Raw genomic sequence first — 21,953 nt, 5'->3', positions numbered from 1 at the left:
TCTCTCTCTCTCTCTCTCTCTCTCTCTCTCTCTCTCTCTCTCTCTCTCTCTCTCTCTCTCTCTCTCTCTCTCTCTCTCTCTCTCCTCGTATTTTCTTTTCCTTTTATCATAGTGCATACACTTTTTTTGGGGGCCCACTCCCTCCCTCTCCCCTCGTATTTTCTTTTCCTTTTATCATAGTGTGTACACTTTTTTTGGGGGCCCACTTATCCTGGAAAACAACCCACCATTTTTGTTACAAATGGGAAAAGGGTCCCACATCCTCTATCACTCATCTACCTATCCCCTCTTCATAGGCTAAGGTGACAAGCAAGGCCAATCCCACATCCTTTCCCTCTTGGCACATAACTTGCCCTTGCACTTTATCAAATGATGGATATTGAGTGAAAATTGATGGTTGTGAAGCATCACAAGGGATTGAATTGCAAGGAGGTTATCTTGTCCTCCAAGTCCCAATACCATTTACCAAGATGAGTGGTTTCAATCATGATACACAATTTCTCAAAAAAATTAACAATTTCAATAATTTTTTGATAAAAAATTTCTATGATTCAGAATGTAATTCAGAAAATAAACTTTATAAATACACACTATGAGCTTGAAACTATGATGTCAGTAAGTTGAATAAGGCACCCCTTACCAATAGAGGGGAAAAATAATTATGCAAAGCACCTTGCAAAAACAAAAAAATTGTAATATAATTTGAAAAACTATTCATAATGTTGTCATGAAATAAACAACATAAAACATACATTACATAGATTAGACTAAGTGGCTCATTTCATAGCAAATAATAATGGAAAACAAAAACAACCATATTTTTTATGTAGCAACTTAGGTTGAGCAAGGAGAAATTAATTGTCTAAGACTTCCAATTGTTGGCAACGATGTCAGCCAAATCAACAACCCTCTGTGAATAACCCCATTCATTGTCATACCAAGCAACCACTTTCACCATATCATCTCCCATCACCATTGTGAGTGATGAATCCATAATTGAGGAGATATCTGAACACTTGAAATCTATTGACACTAGAGGCTCATCACACTGCAAGGATGCCATTAAGCCCTTTATTTGGACTTTCTCATAATGATTCATTCATCAAGAGCTAATACTTGATGGAATTTGATAGTGAGCTATCACTACATCTTATTCGTATGATGCTATTTGATATGTTGGTGTAGCGACTGAGAATGCTTTCAAGCATATTTTGACTAGCTTTCATAAACCTTGTGGAGGAGAGTTTGGAAAGTATTACAGCTTTACAACTCTCACTGATCCAAGGACATGTATCTTCATTTGTTTTATCTAACATTTCTTGGAGAAAATATCTTCTGTAGAATCAAAATTTTACATTTATCTCTAGAAACCACAAATTTAACATATGTTTTGTCAACAGATACAGTAATTTCTGCCTTAGATTGCATTTGCGAGATTTAATAAGCAGTGTTTTAATTTTTAAAACCAGAAAGGGGAATACAAAGCTCTACTTAATAGTTGTCACCAATGATCCAAGTGCCATGTCTTGTGGTCTTTATCTCTAATTGAATGTCTTAAGTAGCTTCAAGTGTAGATAATTCATTTAGTAGTGTTTTTATTCCTGTGTTGTCTATATATCCCTAGTTAATTTCATCTATGCATGAGCGTATGAAGAATCTTATTTATGAGTTGCTTAAAGGGAGGGTTATAAAAGGTATTAAGTAGCTTCAAGTGTAGATAACTAATTTAGTAGCCATTTTATTGATGTGTTAATTGAGTGGGTGGTTGTATGAAGAACCTTATTAATGAGTTGCCTAAAGGGAGGGCATAAAAGGTTAGGTTGTCATCTTAATTTAGTGTGTTTTGTTTAGTAAAATGTGTTGTCCTTAACAAGAATGAGAAAAATATTTATTATTCTTAAAACTGTAAGAATTAATCTTGTCTCTTCTCAAAGTTTATTTAGTATCAGAACCCATGTATAAAATCAAGACAAAGGTACATATACAAAACACTAAGTGAGTTTGTCTATGACTGGAAAAATGGACAACTCAATAATCTATCTAGAGAGAGTGAGAGAGATAGATCTGATGATGAAGTTAATGGTGTCAGGGCCTCTTGAGTCTGATGGTTGAGGGTGAGGTGGGAACTAGCTCATTTTTGGAGTGCTCTGAAATCATCGGGGGGCTTGTTAGTGTATATAGCCATCACTTCTGGAGGTTGAACTAGCTTGTTATCTCCAGTGTCCACTTTCTTCCTCTTTGGAACCATAATTTATAATAATTGTACATATTCTTGTACAATTGGTGAGGTTAAGAAAAATCTCTTTTATTTAATGACTTACTTGGCATACTCTTCTTGAATATGTCCATGACTACTTTGTTTTTATTGGTGGACTATGTTATTGAAATTAAAATTACCTAGGTTCACATAGTTAACTTTGTTGAAATAAATATAATTATATACTTTGTGTTTTTGGTTAGTTTTCAAGGAGGGCATGGATGATGTTTGGATTTCTCTATCCCGTTTTGCAAATAGACTATCTTATTATGTCAAAATTCTTCTCGAGTTAGCAATTCACAACTGTGATAATTTGCAAGTCAAAAAGAATGACATGGAGAAAATTATTGATTGGAAGAATACTTCCCCAAATAAAGTTGAAATTCCTTTTAAACCTTCTCATGTTATTCCCCATGTGAGTTTAATGACATCGATGCCTCATGCATTTCCTTTACTATTGGTTATTGGACAGAATGCACTGCAGTTTTCCTTGTTCTGGTCATTTTTATCTGAGTATCTTTAACGTTTTGGAGGGTTTAATACTTAATTTGACATTGATTTTTACCTTTTTAGGATTTCACTGGTGTGCCAACAATTGTTGATCTTGCTAGCATGTGTGATGGTATAAAACAACCTGGTGGTGATCCTAATAAGATCAATCCTTTGGTAGGTTATTTGTTAAGCAAATTCTATCTCTGTTAACTAAGGCTTCTGTGAGGAGAGTTAATTAGAGATTCTACTTCTGGATCCATCACATTACAATTTAATTTTGTTGACACTTCAAACCACATGTCAATGTTTCAAACCAATTAATGTGGTTAGAAACGTTGACAGGATTAAATCCTAATGTGATGGATCCTGAAGCAGAATCTATAATTTATGTCTCTAATATTTTCAATATCATTACTTACTTAGTGTGACCAATGCAGAGATGAAATTGTTTATGGTTTTTTGCTACTGCAGTTAAGAATAATATTATTTTTTAATACAATTGTTTGTTTGTTTCCATATTTCCCAAATCGGTTGAGTTATAAGAACTCTAGTGCAAATCAAACAACAATTGGCCCTCCTTCAGACAGTGCAATTTCTTAAAAAATTTAGTTGAAAATCTGAAAAGAGATGCACTTTCAGTGGCCTCTAATAAAAGGATGTTGGAAAATTGAACATAGATGAAATTTCGATTGTCTCTAATTTGATGAGGTTAGACCAATGTGATAATAAGGACAAGAAAATAATGATTCAGATGATAAAAGTCACGGGCAATGGAGAATAGGAGCCAACATGCAATGACACAGGACCGGAGGAAGAAACAAGACATCTCATTGTTATTTAGTATAAGTTTTCTAAAATAATTAGTAGTTTAGGCATTTATTATAGGTTATATAGTAGCAAAAAAATATGGAAAAAATATCATAAAGGGATACTAGTAAGCCCTTCAATTGTGAGAAAGTAAAGAAAATAGAACTTTTTCCACTTTTTCACCTATTCAAATTGCTCAAAACAATCAATCTCTTGCTTTTCTCAAGGAATCCACTTTTCCAAGAACTAGTGGGAATATTAAATACCGAAATTCCGGCATAGGATGCAGTAAAGTGAATAGTAATAATGGAAGGGGAAAGTTTCCTTATCTAAATGGGAAGTCAAGGATAATAAAATAAATTTGGTGTGTGATTCTAGGTTGATGATAGGTTCCTTTGGGAATTACATGTCAAGGGAGGAACATATATTCATCTTGCATATGTCTATTCATCATCACCATAGTAAACCAAATCTACAATAACTATATTTTCTCCACCACTTTTAGCGAAAGAAAAATTGTTAATGAACATTATAGCTACAAATATTACTTGAGACATAGCATGATAGTTGTATTATCTTCCTCCTTTATTGTATATTCTAGGGATTAAATATTTCTACAAAGCAACAAGAACAACCTGCATACCACACTCCATACATCGGAGTTTATGGTGCATCAAGAGCTCCTCATCTACTACCTTTATATACTCTGAACAGAGTGGTGTTGTTAGAAATATTATATCAAAAATTTTCTCATTGAGTGGCTGGTGCTCTTAAGAGGTAAAAGAGGTCAATATGGCCTAAGTTTCCTATCAAGATCGGATACTATGGAGTTGATAGAACCAACCAAGCCATGAAAGAGGCTAATGAAATTGAATCATATCATTCTGGAGAGATAAGATTCAAGAGACATGATCTTGAAGCTATGGTTCTTAGTCATTATGTTGTTGTCAACCAGATGTGGTCTTATACTCATGAGAGGGATACTGTCGAGGAAATTTTCAAGAGACTTATTTACAGGGAAAATTTTAAGAAACCCCATAAGTTTATATGTATAATAAATGGGTGAATCCCCATGATACATAGGAAAAATGGAAGGCGATTTTATCAATAATATAATATGTATATATAATTTTTTTGGCGAATCTTTCACCAAATTATATTATCTTGTAAAATCATAGTGAATATTTAACTGAATTATAAAATCTTGTAAGATCTCGGTGAATCTTTCATTGAATAATTAAGGCTTTGTAAAGGGCTAACAAAGTTCATACTTAGTATTTCTTGTGATGGCTTCAAGCCTTGTTAAGCAATCCATCAAGAACCAAAACAAGTATATTCCTTATACGTATATCCCTTATATGGAATATAAATATATTTCTCATGGAAATTCAATTAGGTTTAGCACATGTTGTATGGAGAAATCCTACATGTCATAATGTGTTGAACTCATAATGAGTATTCCTTGTAATGGCTATGAGCCTTGTTGTCTAAGAAATCCCTCGAGGACTGAAATATGTATATTCCTCATATGGAATATAAAGATATTTCTCATGTATTGGAATATAAATATATGAGCGAGGAGTGGGAAATGAGCCACAAGAATTCCTTAGAAAATTGACAGGAAGAAGATAAGTGCAAAAAAAAAAAAAGGCAAAAAATGCAAAAATGGAGAAGAAATACAAGGGAAAAATGGTGAAACAACAAATTCAAAATCCATGGGAGGAACAATGATTAGAGATAGTGAGGGAAGATGTTCCCTCAGAAGAAGATAAGTGAAAAAAATAAAAAAGGCAAAAAAATGCAAAAATGGAGAAGAAATACAAGGGAAAAATGGTGAAACAACAAATTCACAATCCATGGGAGGAAAAATGATTAGAGATAGTGAGGGAAGATGTTCCCTCAACCTAGGGGTAACAAAGGCAGACATTCGAACTCTCACTTATGCAAGTGTAGTCAAATAAACATTACGCTCAATGCTAGTCATGAGAGGGAGGAAATCTATGAAAGAAATGTGAGAACAAGAATTTAAATGGAATAAAGAATTGGGATTGCAATCCTTGATTGCTGAGTTTGGGTACTTACTTTGAGGCCTATTGAAAAATTAGGTATGATCTATCTATGTATCTTGTTATCTAATTAGTTTGTAAAATAGTTCCCAAGTAGTTATGTTAGATAATGGAATTTGTGAAAAAAAAATTTCATCGTCCTGTGTTGGGCATGGAATTCCCCCACAGCATGTTTTGGGGCTCAAAACCCAAGTTTTGGTCAAATAATGTTGTAAGACTCCGTGAATTGTGGGTGCAGAGTGCGAAATGTATGTTGAGTCATAGGGTTGTCCGCCCTAAGTTTTGTAATGTACTGTCAGCCTACCCATGGTCCGTGGACCATGGGATTGTATAAATAGAGCGAGGCTCTAAGTTGTATAGATAATAAAAGAGATAGAAGAAAAGGAATGGAGTCTAGAAGATAGCGAGCATAGAGGAGAGGTCTAAGTGTCTTAGGTTATAGTAGTAGGAAGAGGCTGCAGCTGAGTGCACAGAGGCCTAGTAGAGTCCGCAGCTGAGTGTGTGGACCCCTGCTGCTGAGTGCGCAAGGTGGAGTCAAGTCTGTAACCCAAGAAGAAGAATAATAAAGAGAAGTTTGATCCTAAATACTGTGTATCTGCTTTTGTATTACTTTCTATGCATTTATAATATTTTATTCATCGCGCGCACTTATATGAATACTGAACACTGTTATATATAATTGGGCTCATACATATTAGTTAAGTAATCAGATAATATCGGGTTAATAGTAAGGAACTTGGGTAATAACATAGATCACGCCTCGAGTAGGGCTTCACGAAGGTAGCATCATAGGTTTCGAGGGACCAATAGATGCGCATAGCGACGTGCACGCAAGGTCAAACCGCGGACCATCAAAAAACCATCAGACATCTCTAGGGTACGGAAACCTGGTTCTAGCACCCTCCCATACTACTTCGGGTGAGACCTCAGTCCGCGCTCCGCGAGCTGTTGCCGAAAGGTCCAGTAGTACCTGGATTTGTTTGGCTAAATCATCTATGAACCTGGGTCGGGCCCATAAAAGCCAACAAATGGTTCCGTTGTCGGGATCAGGATTTGCATAAGGGATGTTTGATGTCGTGTCACTGGAATCCAACAAAGAAGGAAATTGAAGGGTGGTTGGACAAGAAGATTCACGAGTTCACGGCGCAAGAAAATAGGAATCTGCGAGTATCTAAGGAACACTGGTTGGAGCGCTACTTATATAAGGAAATCCACAAAATTTTCTTTGCATCCTTTCCTTTTGAGTTGTATGAGTGGATCACGAAGCTAGCACATAGTCATGGAAGGTGTAGGCTCAACAAACCAATCATGTGGATTCCAGAATTAGTGCGCAGACTAGAAGTGTAAGGAGATAAGATCGCGCAAGATGTGGACCATTGGATCAATGGAATTATAGGGGGATTTATCACTGAGTTCGTGGTAGATATGACCGTCAACTATAGTGAGGTGGAACGACGCTTCCTCAAAGGACTGTGAGGTAAGTATATTAAATCTTTGAACACTTGGATTAAGATGCTATTATGTGAAAAGCGGGTTATGCGAATAAATTAATGTTTGGGGCTACACGAAGTGGGAAGGTCAACAAAAGTGGAGGTAGTAAAGAATTAGAAACTAGTCCCTTAATTTCACCCTCGCGGGAAAGCGAGGAAGAGCTCACGAGAGTTTCTCCGAGAAGTGCTGTTAGAATGATAAGGCAGCGAATTCCACACTTACCACCTCCACCTATACCGCCACCTGACTCACCCTCCTCACCTCCATCTCCACCCACCCCACCTCTACCACCACCATAGTTTAGTATGGCAAATGCGATCAAACTACTGGTATTCATAGGAGTAGGGAATGAAGATCTGGACCAATTTTGGTTCGTGGTAAGGGCGGTATGGGAAGTACAAGGAGTCGTGGATGACAATATCAAAAAGGCTACACTAGTAAGCGCATTGCAGGATCGTGCATTAACATGGTACATCAAGCATTCTAATGACCATCCAAACGTAGGAATTGTGGAAATCCAAACTACATTGAACAGGGAATTTAGCAAGCCAATGTCAGAGACGCAATCAATTATCAGGTTTAAGGAGATCGTAATGCTCCTAGGCGAGACCCCCTTGGATCTGGACCAAAGACTGAAGAGTATGATTCGTGAAGCCAATATGACTTTGATGGATGGACAAAACTGTGCATGGTTTATAGTGTCGCTAACACCGCATTTAAGGATGACGTTGTCAGAACAAAAACTTTCCACCCAGGCCGAATCTTTGGAGATGGCCATGAGATTGCATGAGACCCCCGTAGAAGACCTTGGTCTGGGAGTCCAACAAATCTACGCATTGTTATAGACATTTTTGTGCCTAACAGCATGGAGCATGAAATGTCGATAATCTGAGGGACCCAAAGTCCCTAAACATGTTGTTCTCACCCTTAGAGGAACAAGGTCTGCAAACCACAGCACTGAAAATCAGTTCTCCACCTGAAAACACTCAAAAACAGGCTATTTCTGGATCATGTCAGCTGCTCCACTGAGCATCTGCGCTGAATGTCAATTGCTCCTCCTTGTACCTGCGCTGAAGGTCAAAATCAATGAAGGCTACCTGCGCTGGGCGAGATTGGCCAAGTGGCACAGTCATTCTGCAAGGTGTCAACTGCCCAGGAAGCTTCCAAACTGACACTTGGTTCAAGGAATTCGCCCTATGATGAGTAAGAGGGTCTTGATCTCCAAGTGGAAGCAAGATTCTCCAAGTGGACTCAAGAACTGAAGATTAACTAAAGTGGGAGAGGACACTAGTCAGCTTTATGCCAGCCTCAAGCTGACTCATCCTTTCTCCAAATCTCCTATATATAGAGCTCTCTCATGAGGTCTAGGGAGGCTGGAATTTTGTGCAAGTAAGGAAGTGTTGTTGGTTTATGTATAGATCTATTGGGTGTTTTGCTTGAAGGAGGTGAAGAGGAGATTTCTTTCAGCTGGGAGGTGTTGCTGGATTGGGCCCATTGTGGTTGTAACTCTCTCAGAACTTTACTTCTATTATCAATAAAGTATTTGAGGTTCTTCTATATGCATGTGTCTTTATGATGAATAGATGCTTGTATATTTGATTTATGCTAATCCTATAATCGATTATGGATGTATGCTTCTTGTAGTTTCCTCTTCTTGTGCTTTTACAGGATCTGTGTGTAGCTGGGCCGGTGAAAGGGCAAGGAGCTAGGAGCAAGCAGCAAGGAGTGAAGACCGGATCGACTATTAGCGCAAGATAACGGTTAGTAGATCATCCTTTTCTTCCCTCTCTCATCTCATAAAGAAGAAACTTTGAATAGCTTTGCATTCAGTTGTTGCTGAAGTACTATCACCTTCAGAGTGGGATAGAGGCATTCTGCATTAGATACTTTTCCCCCCAACAAATTGGCGACTCCGCTGGGGACCGTATCTTGTTGGTTGTTTGTGGTTTTTTGCTATTCATTTCATAAACAAAGGGAGTACCGAATCGAACTGTGTTTGAATCCATCAAACACAAAGTAGAGGGCAGCTACTCTAGCTCAGTTTCTGGGCAAGTTTATGATTTGAAGAGCTGATCCACAAGGACTCTAATAAGCTCTTAGTGATAGCTTTTCATCCTCCTTTACATCCCTTAGTGTGTCCTTGACTGATAGCTTCTGATTTGAGCAAAAACTATGAATTTTTGAGCAATCTGTGACCCGGAAACCAAGACAGACGAAAGTCTCGTTCTTCATTGCAGGCTGTACAAAGGCAGTCTGCATTTTAGCGTAGTTCCCGAAGGGGCTACCTGCGCTGAAGGTCAAACAGGCAGTGTTACACCTGCGCTGGACCAGTCTTGGCTTAAGCTGCTGGGGTTTCCTGCTGTGTCTTGCCTTGTTTTCACTATTGTTTTTGCTGTTTGTTGCCAGTCAGTGGGCCTATCTGAAACCATCTTCCTTTGTCATTATTCCGCCTCAGTTGTATAAAGAAACTGTATTTTTTCTTTTGTATTTCTTGTGTCATTTACAGTTTCCCATAACGAAAGTGAACCAGTCTTGCATTGACCTCTTAGATCTAGACCTGTGATTAAGTGTCGTTCTGATCTTAAGAGTTAGTTTATTTGTTGTTCATAGCTGATTGAGTTTGTCGCTTTCGTTATATGGTTTGAATTTATATATTTCTAAGTGTCGAAACAAGTGAATCGTAAGGTGTCTTTTGATTTTGGACAAACTTGTTTGCTTTCGCTTGAAATTGAATTCGAAATTATACAACAGCTTTCTTTTTGTATTTCATCAAACATTAAGGAAGAGAAAAGAAATACTTGCATCTTTGCATTTTGCATTAAGTTTGTATGTTGATTTAGGGAAAAAGTGCATTAGCGAGTGCTCTTTGATCTGTGTGAAAAGGATTTCATCTCTCTTTTCCTCAGTAGTTAAGATTTTCATAAGTCGAAAAGATTTGAAAAGCTTGCTTCTCATCTTAGACTGCATTTAGGAATTTGTATCAATACATCTCGTGGTGAACCTTGAAAGGCAAACTTTAAAAAGATCAACTTAAAATATATTGAATGAACCTAACAACGCTTTGAAACATAACGCAAACATCTAGAGGTCTAAGCTAGAGACGTGTTCCGGCGTCGTTAAACATAGTGACTGTCGATCTCGACGAAGGTGGGTGATTCCTCCTGAGAGTCGGTGGCACTAATACGGACTTGTGCTCCCACGTACCGTCGCGTATATATTGGGAGACCCCTATAGGATCAAAGCCTTTATCCATAGGAAACCGTGTCAGCCGCCCTACTGATCGCAATGCAGTGAACACAGCATTCACGAAGATCGACCACTCGTACCGTAAAACGTATTCTGTGGTTTTGCGAAAGGTTTGGCACACCCTCTGCCTAGATCTCCATAGCAGTTTCTTTTGGCCTTTTTCAAACTCTATAACTGAAAAAGTCCAACCGAGCATTTGTCACTTCGGGCTCGTTAATACATCGAAGGAGACTAGAGTCATCTTTAGCTTTTTCTCGACTCTTAAAAAGTGAAAAAGCAAGTTGTGTCTAAAAGCGTCTAATAAAATTCATTCAATTCGGAAACACAAATTTCCCCTTTTAATATTTTAGTTGATCGAGTAATCCGCAATCGTGGAAGAAAGTCAATTGAAAATCCGTCGTTCGCGGAGGCTTGCGAGTCAACCGTCTTTGTCCCCGGAATCGAAAACAGTACGGGCAAAGCGAACTCGTTTAACCGGTTCGAAATCTCCTTTGAAAGTTAGAACAATTGTTCCTACTACATCCGAGGTTCCGGTTACTCCTAACATTTCTGGAAACCCTGCCTCTATAGAAGAAGTTCAACAGCCACAGAAGGACAGTAATACTGATCCTAGTCTGGGGGCAAACGCTTGGGTAACTGAACCAGTTCCATCTGTAACCGGTTCAGAGAGTTTTGCTCCTCAAACAACTGTCGTTGTCGAAGCAACCACTTCTTCGGCACCAGAAATATTTTACGGACCTGACGGTCTTCCTCTTCCACCGGGTTTGATTGCGATAGAGGAAATTGCAGAGGATCCGCAAGCAAGTACTCCAACTCATTTTGGAGTCGGGGTCACTCTATTTCCTTCATCAGAAGTTAATCCACCACAAGTGGAAGTTCCTGTAGAATCGCTAGGCAATCTATTGATAGACTTAAAATGTCTGAACAACCGTCATCATCTAGGACTGTGTCAAATGACACAGCGACAGCAGAAGCTCCTACCGTCACTCCGACGATGTTTGCCGGCATACCAGCTGTCCCAACTAGTTCTCAACAGCTAGAAGGAGTCCACCAAGGGACTATTTCGACAGTGTGGTCTGTTCCAGTTTGTTCATCCGGAGTAATACCCGGCAACTCTTATGTTGAGACTCAACAAATTGATCCTCATGGAGGTCAATCTGGGCCATCAATCCCTTTTAATTCCGGATTGCTACCGTATGGGGGGCAATATGCCCTTTCATTACCCCCTCCAGGAGGGTATCCATACGTGAGTTCACAACAATTTTCAGGTTATACTGGAATTGCATCAAGTAGTTGGGTACCTATGCTACCTCAACAACCAAGGATTGTATATTCTATGCAACAGTGTGTACCTGTGACGAACATCCCAACCACACCAGCTATTGTAACCGTGTCGCAAGTTCAAGCGATACCTGTTACATGTCAACCTCAGATTTCTCAGGTTGTAATGCAACAGTCGCTTGACCATGGGTCACAACCACAATCGCCAACTGGTGGGTCGACACAAGTACAAACGGGTACAATTACCCCACACCTTGGTCCAATGGTTAGCATGGCGCAACAGAACATGGCGTCACAACCATGGCTTGTACAATACCAACAACAGCAGTTCCAGCAAGTATACCAAGGTTCTGAGCAGCAGATCTTTGCGAATAATGGACCACAGTATATCCAAAACGGTCAAAACCAACCACTTTACAGTGGTCAGGTCCACCAACCGTATCAATCATACCAACATCAATTACATTATGCTGGTATGCAAAGACCCACTGCTCAAGTGATTCCATCGTACCCTGGTTACGCTTCGCCTAACCTGAATCAACAGTTACCATTCGTGGCAACTTTAGAGTTACCTGATTTACATCGGTTAACGAACGATCCGATTTCTTATGCCCCTTGGTGGCCAGCGATTCCTCATAAACTTCCATCTGACATTCCTAAATTCAATGGAAATCCAGGTGAAGACCCGTCGAATCACGTGATGACCTTTCATCTGTGGTGTTCGTCGAACACCCTTAACGATGATTCGATAAGACTTCGCCCTTTTCAGAGGACATTGACAGGTCCAGCGGCCAAATGGTATATTGAATTTCCAAGAGCCTCTTTCGACAATTTTAGTTCCCTAGCCACGACTTTCTTAACCCACTTTCAATTACCAATAAGGTATGAAACGGGAACAGAAATATTAACCAACTTCAAACAGACAACTGCTACCCATATATCTGATCATATACATGAGTGGCGTCGTCATCGTAGGATGGTGAAAACATATGTTCCCGATCAGCTACTAGCTGAATGGTTTATAAAGTCGTTACTTCCGACTATTACGGAAGATGTGGCCAAGGGGGGAGTCGTAACAGAGGAGCAGGTTATTGCTCGTGCACAGTATTTGGACTTGGTTTATACCCAGTCCGGCACGCTCTATGACAAAATACCTGACGCCCCTAGACCGGAATTTTCAATTCCTCCCCCTCCTAAATCAAATAGTGACTCTCATGCCGGTGATGGCGTGATTGGCACCGCAAACACGAAATCGATAAAGGCCTCTGCAAAGAAAGCCCGTAAGAATTCGGATCAAAATGCAAAAGCGGAAATTCTTGCTTCGGAAGTAAATGCCGTATCGGAAGATAAAGGCAAAGAAACCAATCAACCAGGAAGCAAGAAGAAAAAGCAAAACAAGGGAAAGAAGAAAAAACAAGGTGAATCATTGCCTAAGGAGAATTCTTCAAACCCTCCTGGGAAGGGGAAACAAATTTATCCATGTCAGATATGTGATGATGAGGATCATTACACAAAGAATTGCCCATTCAAAGCTGAGTTAAAAAGGTTCTTCAAAAGTTCCCAAACATCGGCTGTGTTAACTGATCCATTTCCCAACCCAGGTCAAAATCTGGTTGATAGTGGAAATGCTTCCCCATCGCAAGTCCTTATGTTGTCGGTTTCGAAACAGCAAAATGATGCTTTGATTTCGACAAGGAACAAAGATTATGGGAATCCTCAGGTATCGAACGAAAAAGGTAAAGATCAACCAAGTAGTTCGACAACAACTTCGACAGAAGTTATAACGCCCACCATTCCTGAATTAACAATAAAACCGCCAAAGGGTGTAGTACATAAGTCGACATTTAATCCTCGCGCCAGAGCGGCGCAGCATTATAACATAGTGGAAGATTTGGCCCAATCGCCATCCGCTATGTCGACCCTTGAAGTGCTGCAAAATTGTCCAACCCAAAGGCAGGCATTGTTATCAGCAATTGGTGGAGTAGATCCTAAGGATTCAAATCTGGTGTCCTTTGATCACAAGGGATATGATCCTCAGTTACCGGCTCAATTAGCTTTCCTTATTCAAGTGAAAGCCCTCAACAAAACTGTTCACAGAACGATAATTGATGAGGGGGCATCGACATGTATTATGTCGATGAGCTGCTGGAAAACTTTAGGATCTCCAACCTTGTCTCGATCATCAACGACATTAAAAGCTTTCGACGGAAGGACTTATACCCCTTACGGTATCCTTAATAACTTGAAAGTTGAACTAGGAGGAAAAACAGTAGAAATTGATGTAGAAGTCATTGATGGAAATCTTGACTACAACATCCTACTGGGTAGACCATGGATTTATGCCGTGGCAGCTGTCGTGTCGACTTATTTTAGGAAGATCGCATTCCCGTTTGAAGGAGGGATTACGATCGTCGACCAACAGAATTTCCTCCCTAATGGTTCACAAGTTACAGGAAGCATTCCCATGATCCATGAGAGCAACCATTCAATTCAAGATATCGGAGTAGGATTATTGAAAGACCCCACATTGATGGGAACTTTCACGCTACCACCTCCTATTTATATAGGAAATGTACCGTTTGTAGCAACCTGCAACATGATATCTTCCGCGAAGGTCAACATGGATCATTCAATGGTTTTGCCCCCAAGCCCTTTGGAAATATTGTAGCAATCAATGTTTCAAGCATGGGAGGCGAGCCCAAATCAACGCTCGTCAAGCGTTTGGGTAGATAGATCTAGAGAATATGGAACCCCATTAGATCCTTGGTCTAAAGTACATGGGACTGACGAAGGAATCTTACAATCAATGATGATTGAGGGGGCACCATGGAATGATCACCACCATCGTTCCCTTCTTCCGGAATATGAAGAAGATACTCAAAGTGACCTTCATCACCCTTCAGTATTTGAATTCCTAACAAATACTGTAAATACGGTGGATTCCGAGCGAAACCTATCCAATATTGAGGAGACTATAGCCATAAATATCTCGACTAAAACAGATGTTGTAGAGAATATTTATGTCGGCAAAGGTTGTTCCCCTTCAGAACTGGAAATATATAACGCTCTTTTTCGCGAATTTAGAGATGTCTTTGCATGGTCATATGATGAAATGCCAGGCATCGACTCGAGTATTGTTGAACATGAAATTAAAATGTATCCTGATGTCAAACCAGTAAGGCAACGGCTTCGGCAGGTGCACCCGAAGAAAGCCGCTGCCATTAAGGCGGAAGTTGAAAAACTCCTCCATGTTGGATTCATCTACCCGGTTCCTCTAACCGATTGGGTATCGAATATTGTCCCTGTTATGAAAAAACAAGGGACGATAAGAGTGTGTGTTGATTATAGGGATGTAAACCAAGCTTGTCCGAAGGACAACTACCCTACACCCTTCATCGACCAGATAATTGATGAATGCGCCGGATGTGAAATCTTTTCATTTATGGATGGATTTTCCGAGTATAATCAAATAAATATCCGCCCACAGGACCAGTCAAAGACTGCATTTATTTGTCCGTGGGGCACATTCGCTTATCGAAAATTACCCTTTGGTTTAAAGAACGCAGGGGCGACGTTTCAGAGGGCGATGAATTATGCCTTCCATGACATCAAGAACATTGTTCAACCTTATCTCGACGATCTTCCGGCTCATTCGCGAAAGCGGACTGATCATCCGCAGCATTTAAGAGCGATATTTCTACGTTGCCGACACTACAAGATAAGACTCAATCCACACAAATGTGTGTTTTGCGTCGGTTCTGGTCGTTTACTTGGCTTTGTAATCTCTAAAGATGGGATTCGTCTCGACCCCTGTAAGGTTCAGGCAATCATTAATTTACCTCCACCTTCAAATTTGCTTCAGATTCAGAAACTCCAAGGGAAAGCAAACTTTCTGAGGAGGTTCATTCCAAATTACGCAGAACTTGCTAAAGGTTATACTCGTTTATTGAAAAATGATGTACCTTTTGTCTGGGACCAAGTAGCGCAAGCTTCTTTTGATGCTCTGAAAGATTGTCTAGTAAAAGCATCATTAATGTACGCCCCAGACTATCAAAGAGATTTTAACCTGTATCTAGCTACAGCAGATACAACCATTGCGATGGTTTTAGTACAAGAAGTCGATGGAATTGAACATCCTATCTATTATTTAAGTAAAAACTTAAACGATACAGAAAGTAAGTATTCTTATGTTGAAAAACTAGCGCTTGCAGCTGTTCAAGCGATTCAAAGGTTTCGACATTATGTCCTCTTTCGAAAAACTGCCATCCTGTCAGATTGCAACCCCATGACTTATATACTGTCGCGACAGTTGCTGGGGGGCAAATATTCAAAATGGATAGTGATCCTTCAAGAGTTTGATCTGGAATTTGTAAAATCCAAATCAAAGAAAGCTCTAGTTTTCGCAGAATTATTATGCGATCTCCCATCGTTGTCCAACGATGAAACATCAGAAGAGTCAATCGTGGACGAAATTTTGTTTCTGATATCTGTAAGTGATGAGTGGTATGGAGATATCATAGTTTATCTCCAAACCCAAAAATTTAGGTCTAATACCCCTCACTCAGAACAAAAACGTATACGATACCAAGCAAAAGACTACATGATCGTCGATGATACACTTTACCGTCGTGGTGTCGATACAGTTCTGAGGAGGTGCCTTACCCATGAGGAGGCCGAAAAAGCCCTGAATGATTGTCATTCAGGCACGTGTGGGGGGCATCAATCTGGATATGCAACAGCACAAAGAATCCTACGAGCAGGATACTTCTGGCCAACCATGTTCAAAGATTGCATAACAGCAGTCAGAAGTTGTCATGCTTGTCAAATCTTTGATAGCAAAACCAGACGACCACCCGCACCCTTGCAGCCTATAGTTGCTGTTGGGCCCTTCGCCAAGTGGGGCATCGATTTCATGCAATGTAACCCCACCTTGACCGGGGGGCATGGGTATATAATAGTCGTTGTCGACTATTTCACCAAATGGGCCGAGGCGATGCCTACATTGGATAACACTGGTGAAACAGCTGCCCTTTTCTTTTTCAATCATGTAGTCGCCAGGTTCGGCGTACCACAAGCTATAGTTACAGATCATGGATCGCATTTTCGCAATCACATGATGGTCGAATTAGCTGCCAAGCTAGGGCTATCTCACGACAGCTCTACCCCATATTATCCGCAAGCCAACGGACAAGTTGAAGCAATCAACAAGGTCCTGAAGCGTATGTTGCAAAGGATGATCGGGGTTCATAAAAGAAGATGGCACCTAATCCTGTATTCAGCTTTGTGGGCTTATCGAACCTCGGTAAAGAACGCAACCGGGTTCACGCCTTTTCAATTGGTGTATGGCCTGGAAGCAGTCTTGCCGATCCAGTGCGAAATTTCGTCACTTAAACTCGCGATCGACCTCCTCCCCGGAACTTCAGAGGAAGAGGCTCGTTTCTTGGAATTAATCCAGTTGGATGAAACCCGTCGTGATGCTGCTTTGGCTAACGAAGCCCATAAGAAACGAGTCAAGGCTCAGTTCGACAAAAATGTCAAACCCCGTGTCTTCTCAGAAGGTGATTTGGTCTTGCTTTATGACCAAGAATCCGATAAACTGGGAGCAGGTAAATTCAAGTCCTTATGGATGGGCCCCTATATTGTTAAAAGGGTGTTAGCAAAAGGAGCCTACGAGTTAATGGATTACGATGGAATTCCACTGGCGCAGCCCCGCAACGGGTTGTACCTCAAGCGGTACTATGCTTAAATAGTAACCTGCATGCTTTTGTTGTATTTTGTTTTCGCTAAAGTATTTGTTCTGGTCGAGTGATCTCCCTTTTTCATTGATGGCATATGTCAAACCTTATGGAGACATGTGTTGGATATGCCGACGGAGCGAGTCGTAGTTCGCAGAACCTGTCCTCCGCAGCCTGGGCCATTTTTTATCCAAGCGGCGAGTTAGTAAGTTTCAGAGGTGTATGTATTGGGCAATCAACGAACAAACATCGCTGAGTATAGCGCGTTGATAGAACTACTCTCTGATGCCATCACACGTGGCATACGCCGACTAATTGTTAGGCTAGACTCACAGCTCGTCATACTACAACTCAATGGTATATATTCTGTTCGTAATCCAGCTATTTATCGCATGTTCCTAAGGGTTAAGATCTTGGAGAGGCGATTTGATTCGATTCAATATCAACATATTTCAAGAAATTTAAACACATTAACGACTCATTAGCAAACTATGTGTTAGATAGACATTTGCAACATTTATAAAAAGGGCACATCATCCAAGATTGTACATATAGATCACGTAAATCAACCAGAATAAAATCCGAAAATCAAAATATATAAGCTGTTTATATAAGTTCATACATAATGTTCTGTAACCAAGACAAAATTGGTCATGTGACCTGAAAACTCAAAAAGATGCTAGGGGGCACCCTAGCCTAATGGTGCTCATGATAGTACGTCACGGCCTGTGCAATCATGCGCAAGAGACGAGTCCATCGTCTAGGCACGCCAATGGTATGACGCTGCATCTGTAAAGGTAACTCGTCGATCTGTACATCAGGAAGGCCACGAGTAAGGCTCTCAACCTGCTCCTGCATAGCTGTAAGGGTCTCGGTGTCGTCAAGATCGCAGATAACAACTCTCCTAGCAGGCTCCCCTGCTGGGGCCGCAGCTGGCGATCTCGGACGAACTGCTGGACGAACAGGACCGATATCTGCATGCACCCAAGAGTACAATTAAAAGTCTTGATAGAATAAAGCACAACAACGTTATGAACAAGAACAATAAACAGTAATGTGGTCAAAGAGTTTACCAATGGCACCCCACTGCTCGCCATCCGGTACAACCAAATCCGGATCACCTCGGAAATCCATACCCACATATGGATACTCGGAAAACGCCATCTCCTGGCGCTCGAACCACCTAAAGAAGGCCTCAGTGAAAGTAATCTGAGGTTGACCTGCATGCCTAGACATGTGGTCAACCCACCTCTACATGCGTGGCTCGGTCGGAGAAGGCAAGTCAAGTATGATGTACTGAGGCTGCATCAGTGGGATTTTCTCCAAGGCAAAGGCAGTCAGAATAGAACCAAATCCAAAGTTCTTCAGATTCCCATCCTTTATCTTGGTCAATTGACTTTTCATCTGAACAAGTACTGCATCACACCAGTTGAATACTTTCGGTTGGAGACACTCCAAGGCGTGCTGCATATAGGACCTGTTGGCAACATGTAAAGCTGCGCTACCGGCCATCCTACCAATGGTAAACAGAATGGACCTGAGAGCCCGATCAGTAATCTCACGGATAACAATCTTGCCGTCTCTGCTCGGCTGAGAACCTTCCCTGCAATACTGGCGGACATAATCTCTGGTGGAATCAGTCCCCCGGGCCGTACCTGATAAGGAAACGAAGGCACCACGTCTTGAAAACCCAGTCAAGAAGTACATGTCCTCTATGGTCAAGGGGATGGTCTTCCCCCTAATCTGGAATACTTGGTTAACAGGATCCCAAGCATCAAGCATATACTGCAGTAAAGAAATCTGTGCTCTCATACTAGAGATCCGGAAGAACTTCAGCAGGCCACAGTTCCGCAGCGCGTTCACCGTGACCGGGTCATGGAGGGCAATCATGTCCTCCTCTTCATGTTCTCGTTCTCGCCATGTAAGGGACATTTTGCTCAAGTCACCCTGCAAAGCAAACAAGAGAGAGAATGAGTTCCTGTTTTGATGAAAAACTGGCGAAAAAATCATCAAAAATAACCTTAAAACTCAGTCTTTTTGAGCCCAGCACAGGCAGGAAGTCTCCCACTTGCGCTGAGTGTCAGGTTGCCTTAAGGCAGCTTGACCTTCAGCGCAAGTTTCGAAAAGGAAACCTGCGTTGATCCTAGGGCGCCCTGGCAAAACCCCAGGGGCTCAGAAAGACTGGAAAACAGGCAAAAAATAGGAAAAGGAAACCATGAAAAGAAAGAGCTAGGGTTCAGCTCCTACCTGGTCCAGACGGCGCCGAAAATCGTCCGCAGAATCTCCCGGAATCAGCTGGTGAAAATCAAGGGGGAAGAGGCACCTCCAGAGCTCCAACAAACCAAATGCAAATGAAATGGTAAATGAGAGGTAAAAACACCTTTTAATGGCTTTTTACATAGTACAAAGTGAAATATTAGGGTTATAATCTCATTTTCATGCAAATATTATCCATTTCTAACATAGTTTGTTGCAGCAATTGAAAAATACAGTACTACATTTGAAAAGAGAAAAGCTAGTAATGGTAAAAAATCAAAAATTTGACCACAATTCGAGCAGTTTTACCGCGGAATTTATGCTCGTTAAAAAATAGAAAAGCGTGAGCAAGGGTTCCACCAGAGTTCAAGCTCATTAAAAAATGAACCTATCCCGGTAAATAACCATTGTGATCATAAAATTATTAGCCATAAAAGCCTTGGTCGTGTTTACACATGCCACCTCCATTCCGTTTGGCCGATCATTCACCCCCATATGATTGTTTACCCATTTTGAGGAACAGCTGCGAAGAGTGATTTCACTTAGCCATCCTTGTGACACTGCCGTGATTGGAAAATTCCAACCTGTACCTGGAATCTGCTGCTATACCCGTTTATCACTCGTTCCTCAAAAGACGAGTCTTCTTTGAGCTCTTTTCAATTGACTCGTAAAATATGAAAAGTTTGCCGAGTTTTGGCCTTCCAGCTCGTTAAAAAGACCGGAAGAGCTATCCCTCCTCTAGATTTTAATCTTTTTGGACCTGAGGGATTATTGCACAAAAAGGTCGAGCGCTTGTTTTATTCGGCTCGTTAAAGTTATCGAAAATTCATCCCTTTTGTATTGTTTTATACTTTTTCGGACTTAAGGGATTAGATGACGAAAAAGGAATTTTGGAGTTAACTTTCTGTACCTTTTCAGACTCTCTAAAAATGAAAAGGACCGAGTTGTCTTTGTCGCTAGACTCGTTAAAATGATTAAATAGCGACAAACTTGTCTTTAGACGAGAACGAGTTTCCCTATCGCTAGGCTCGTTAAAACATAGCGATGGGCTTGCCCGAAGGGCAGGTTATAGAACAAGCATATGTTATCCTCCTCAAGCTTGACAAAAATAAAGAGGTACTGGTCAGAAATGACTGGGGAAAAATTGGGAGAACCTCAAAGCTTTGATGGTAGCAAGTCACTCTTGAACATGACACTTTGTCCTCCATATCACATCGGGTTGGGTTGTTTCATTCACCGGTCTCATCACCATGGTCTTCGCCAAACCATCCGTATTTGGGGTAATGCTACCGATCCATCACATCAGTGTCGTTATATGTTCAAGAGATGTGTTCAGAAAGAGTCAACCGTGTCCCATCCACTGCCATACATTATCCTTCATCCACCCATGATCGCCACCCTGAATCATATTTCACAGATTGTTTTCACCTCCACTAAAGTCATTAGCTCCGTTCCGTGTCACTGATGTGGGATTCATTAAGGCCCTCCTTTGATGGATCGCTTCTTGTCGACTTCAGCTCATTATCCAAGAAGTTGATATAGGAACACCCCCCCAGTACTTTGAAGCTTGCATGCCTCAATGGCAAGTTTCTCACTTCCGGCGACAGGTATACATCAATGACCTTCGACCAGAAGATTTTGCGTGGTGTTCGACGCCAAGTCCTTTATTCACACCACGTGAATTGTACTGTAGTACCTTGAGGGTCATTTTCATTATTGGTGATTCCTCTCGCGCTTGTTAACAGTTTACATTATTGACCGGTAATCAAGCGATGTCTTTCCAGGTTCGACTTCAGCGCAATTCTCACATGGATTGACTTGTACTTAGAGTGAAGATCAAACGAGATTGAAGACCCCGGATCTAGTTTCATCCATCCGGGCTGCGATATATATTCAGGAAATATAAAGACATTGGATATGTACATTATTGCAGCAGATAATCATCCTACTCAAAGGATGATAATTTCAGCAGAGAATTATCAGTCTATCATCAGACGGTCGTCTGTTATGTGTACCAAAATGGATTTATAAAGCTGAGCATGGGAATGCCCGCCTCAGCTAGATCATGAAAGCAGAATGAAAAATAATGTATTGTATTGTATTTTATTGCAGGGCACCTCTCAGCGATTGAATGAACTTCGGATCCTCCTAATAAAGCATTTCACCGGTAAACGACCTCATACTTTAGGGGGCAACTGTTATAGACATTTTTGTGCCTAACAGCATGGAGCATGAAATGTCGATAATCTGAGGGATCCAAAGTCCCTAAACATGTTGTTCTCACCCTTAGAGGAACAAGGTCTGCAAACCACAGCACTGAAA

General features: G+C 40.8%; 1 protein-coding gene across 1 annotated transcript in view; it reads left to right on the top strand.

Annotated features, from left to right (window-relative positions):
- Positions 1–2,959, top strand: part of LOC149142436 (uncharacterized) — a 274,916-nt gene extending 271,957 nt beyond the window's left edge. The window contains exon 12 of the mRNA XM_089451481.1: positions 2,831–2,959. Coding sequence (XP_089307607.1) covers positions 2,831–2,959 — 129 coding nt within the window. The remainder of the gene's footprint in view (positions 1–2,830) is intronic.
- The last annotated feature ends 18,994 nt before the right edge of the window (positions 2,960–21,953 follow it).

This window comes from Pinus tabuliformis, chromosome X (assembly GCF_031772625.1).
Source record: "Pinus tabuliformis cultivar Carrire ecotype Pingquan chromosome X, CPIR1, whole genome shotgun sequence".
Taxonomy (NCBI): Eukaryota; Viridiplantae; Streptophyta; class Pinopsida; order Pinales; family Pinaceae; genus Pinus; species Pinus tabuliformis.
This window is presented reverse-complemented; position numbering and strand designations above follow the sequence as displayed.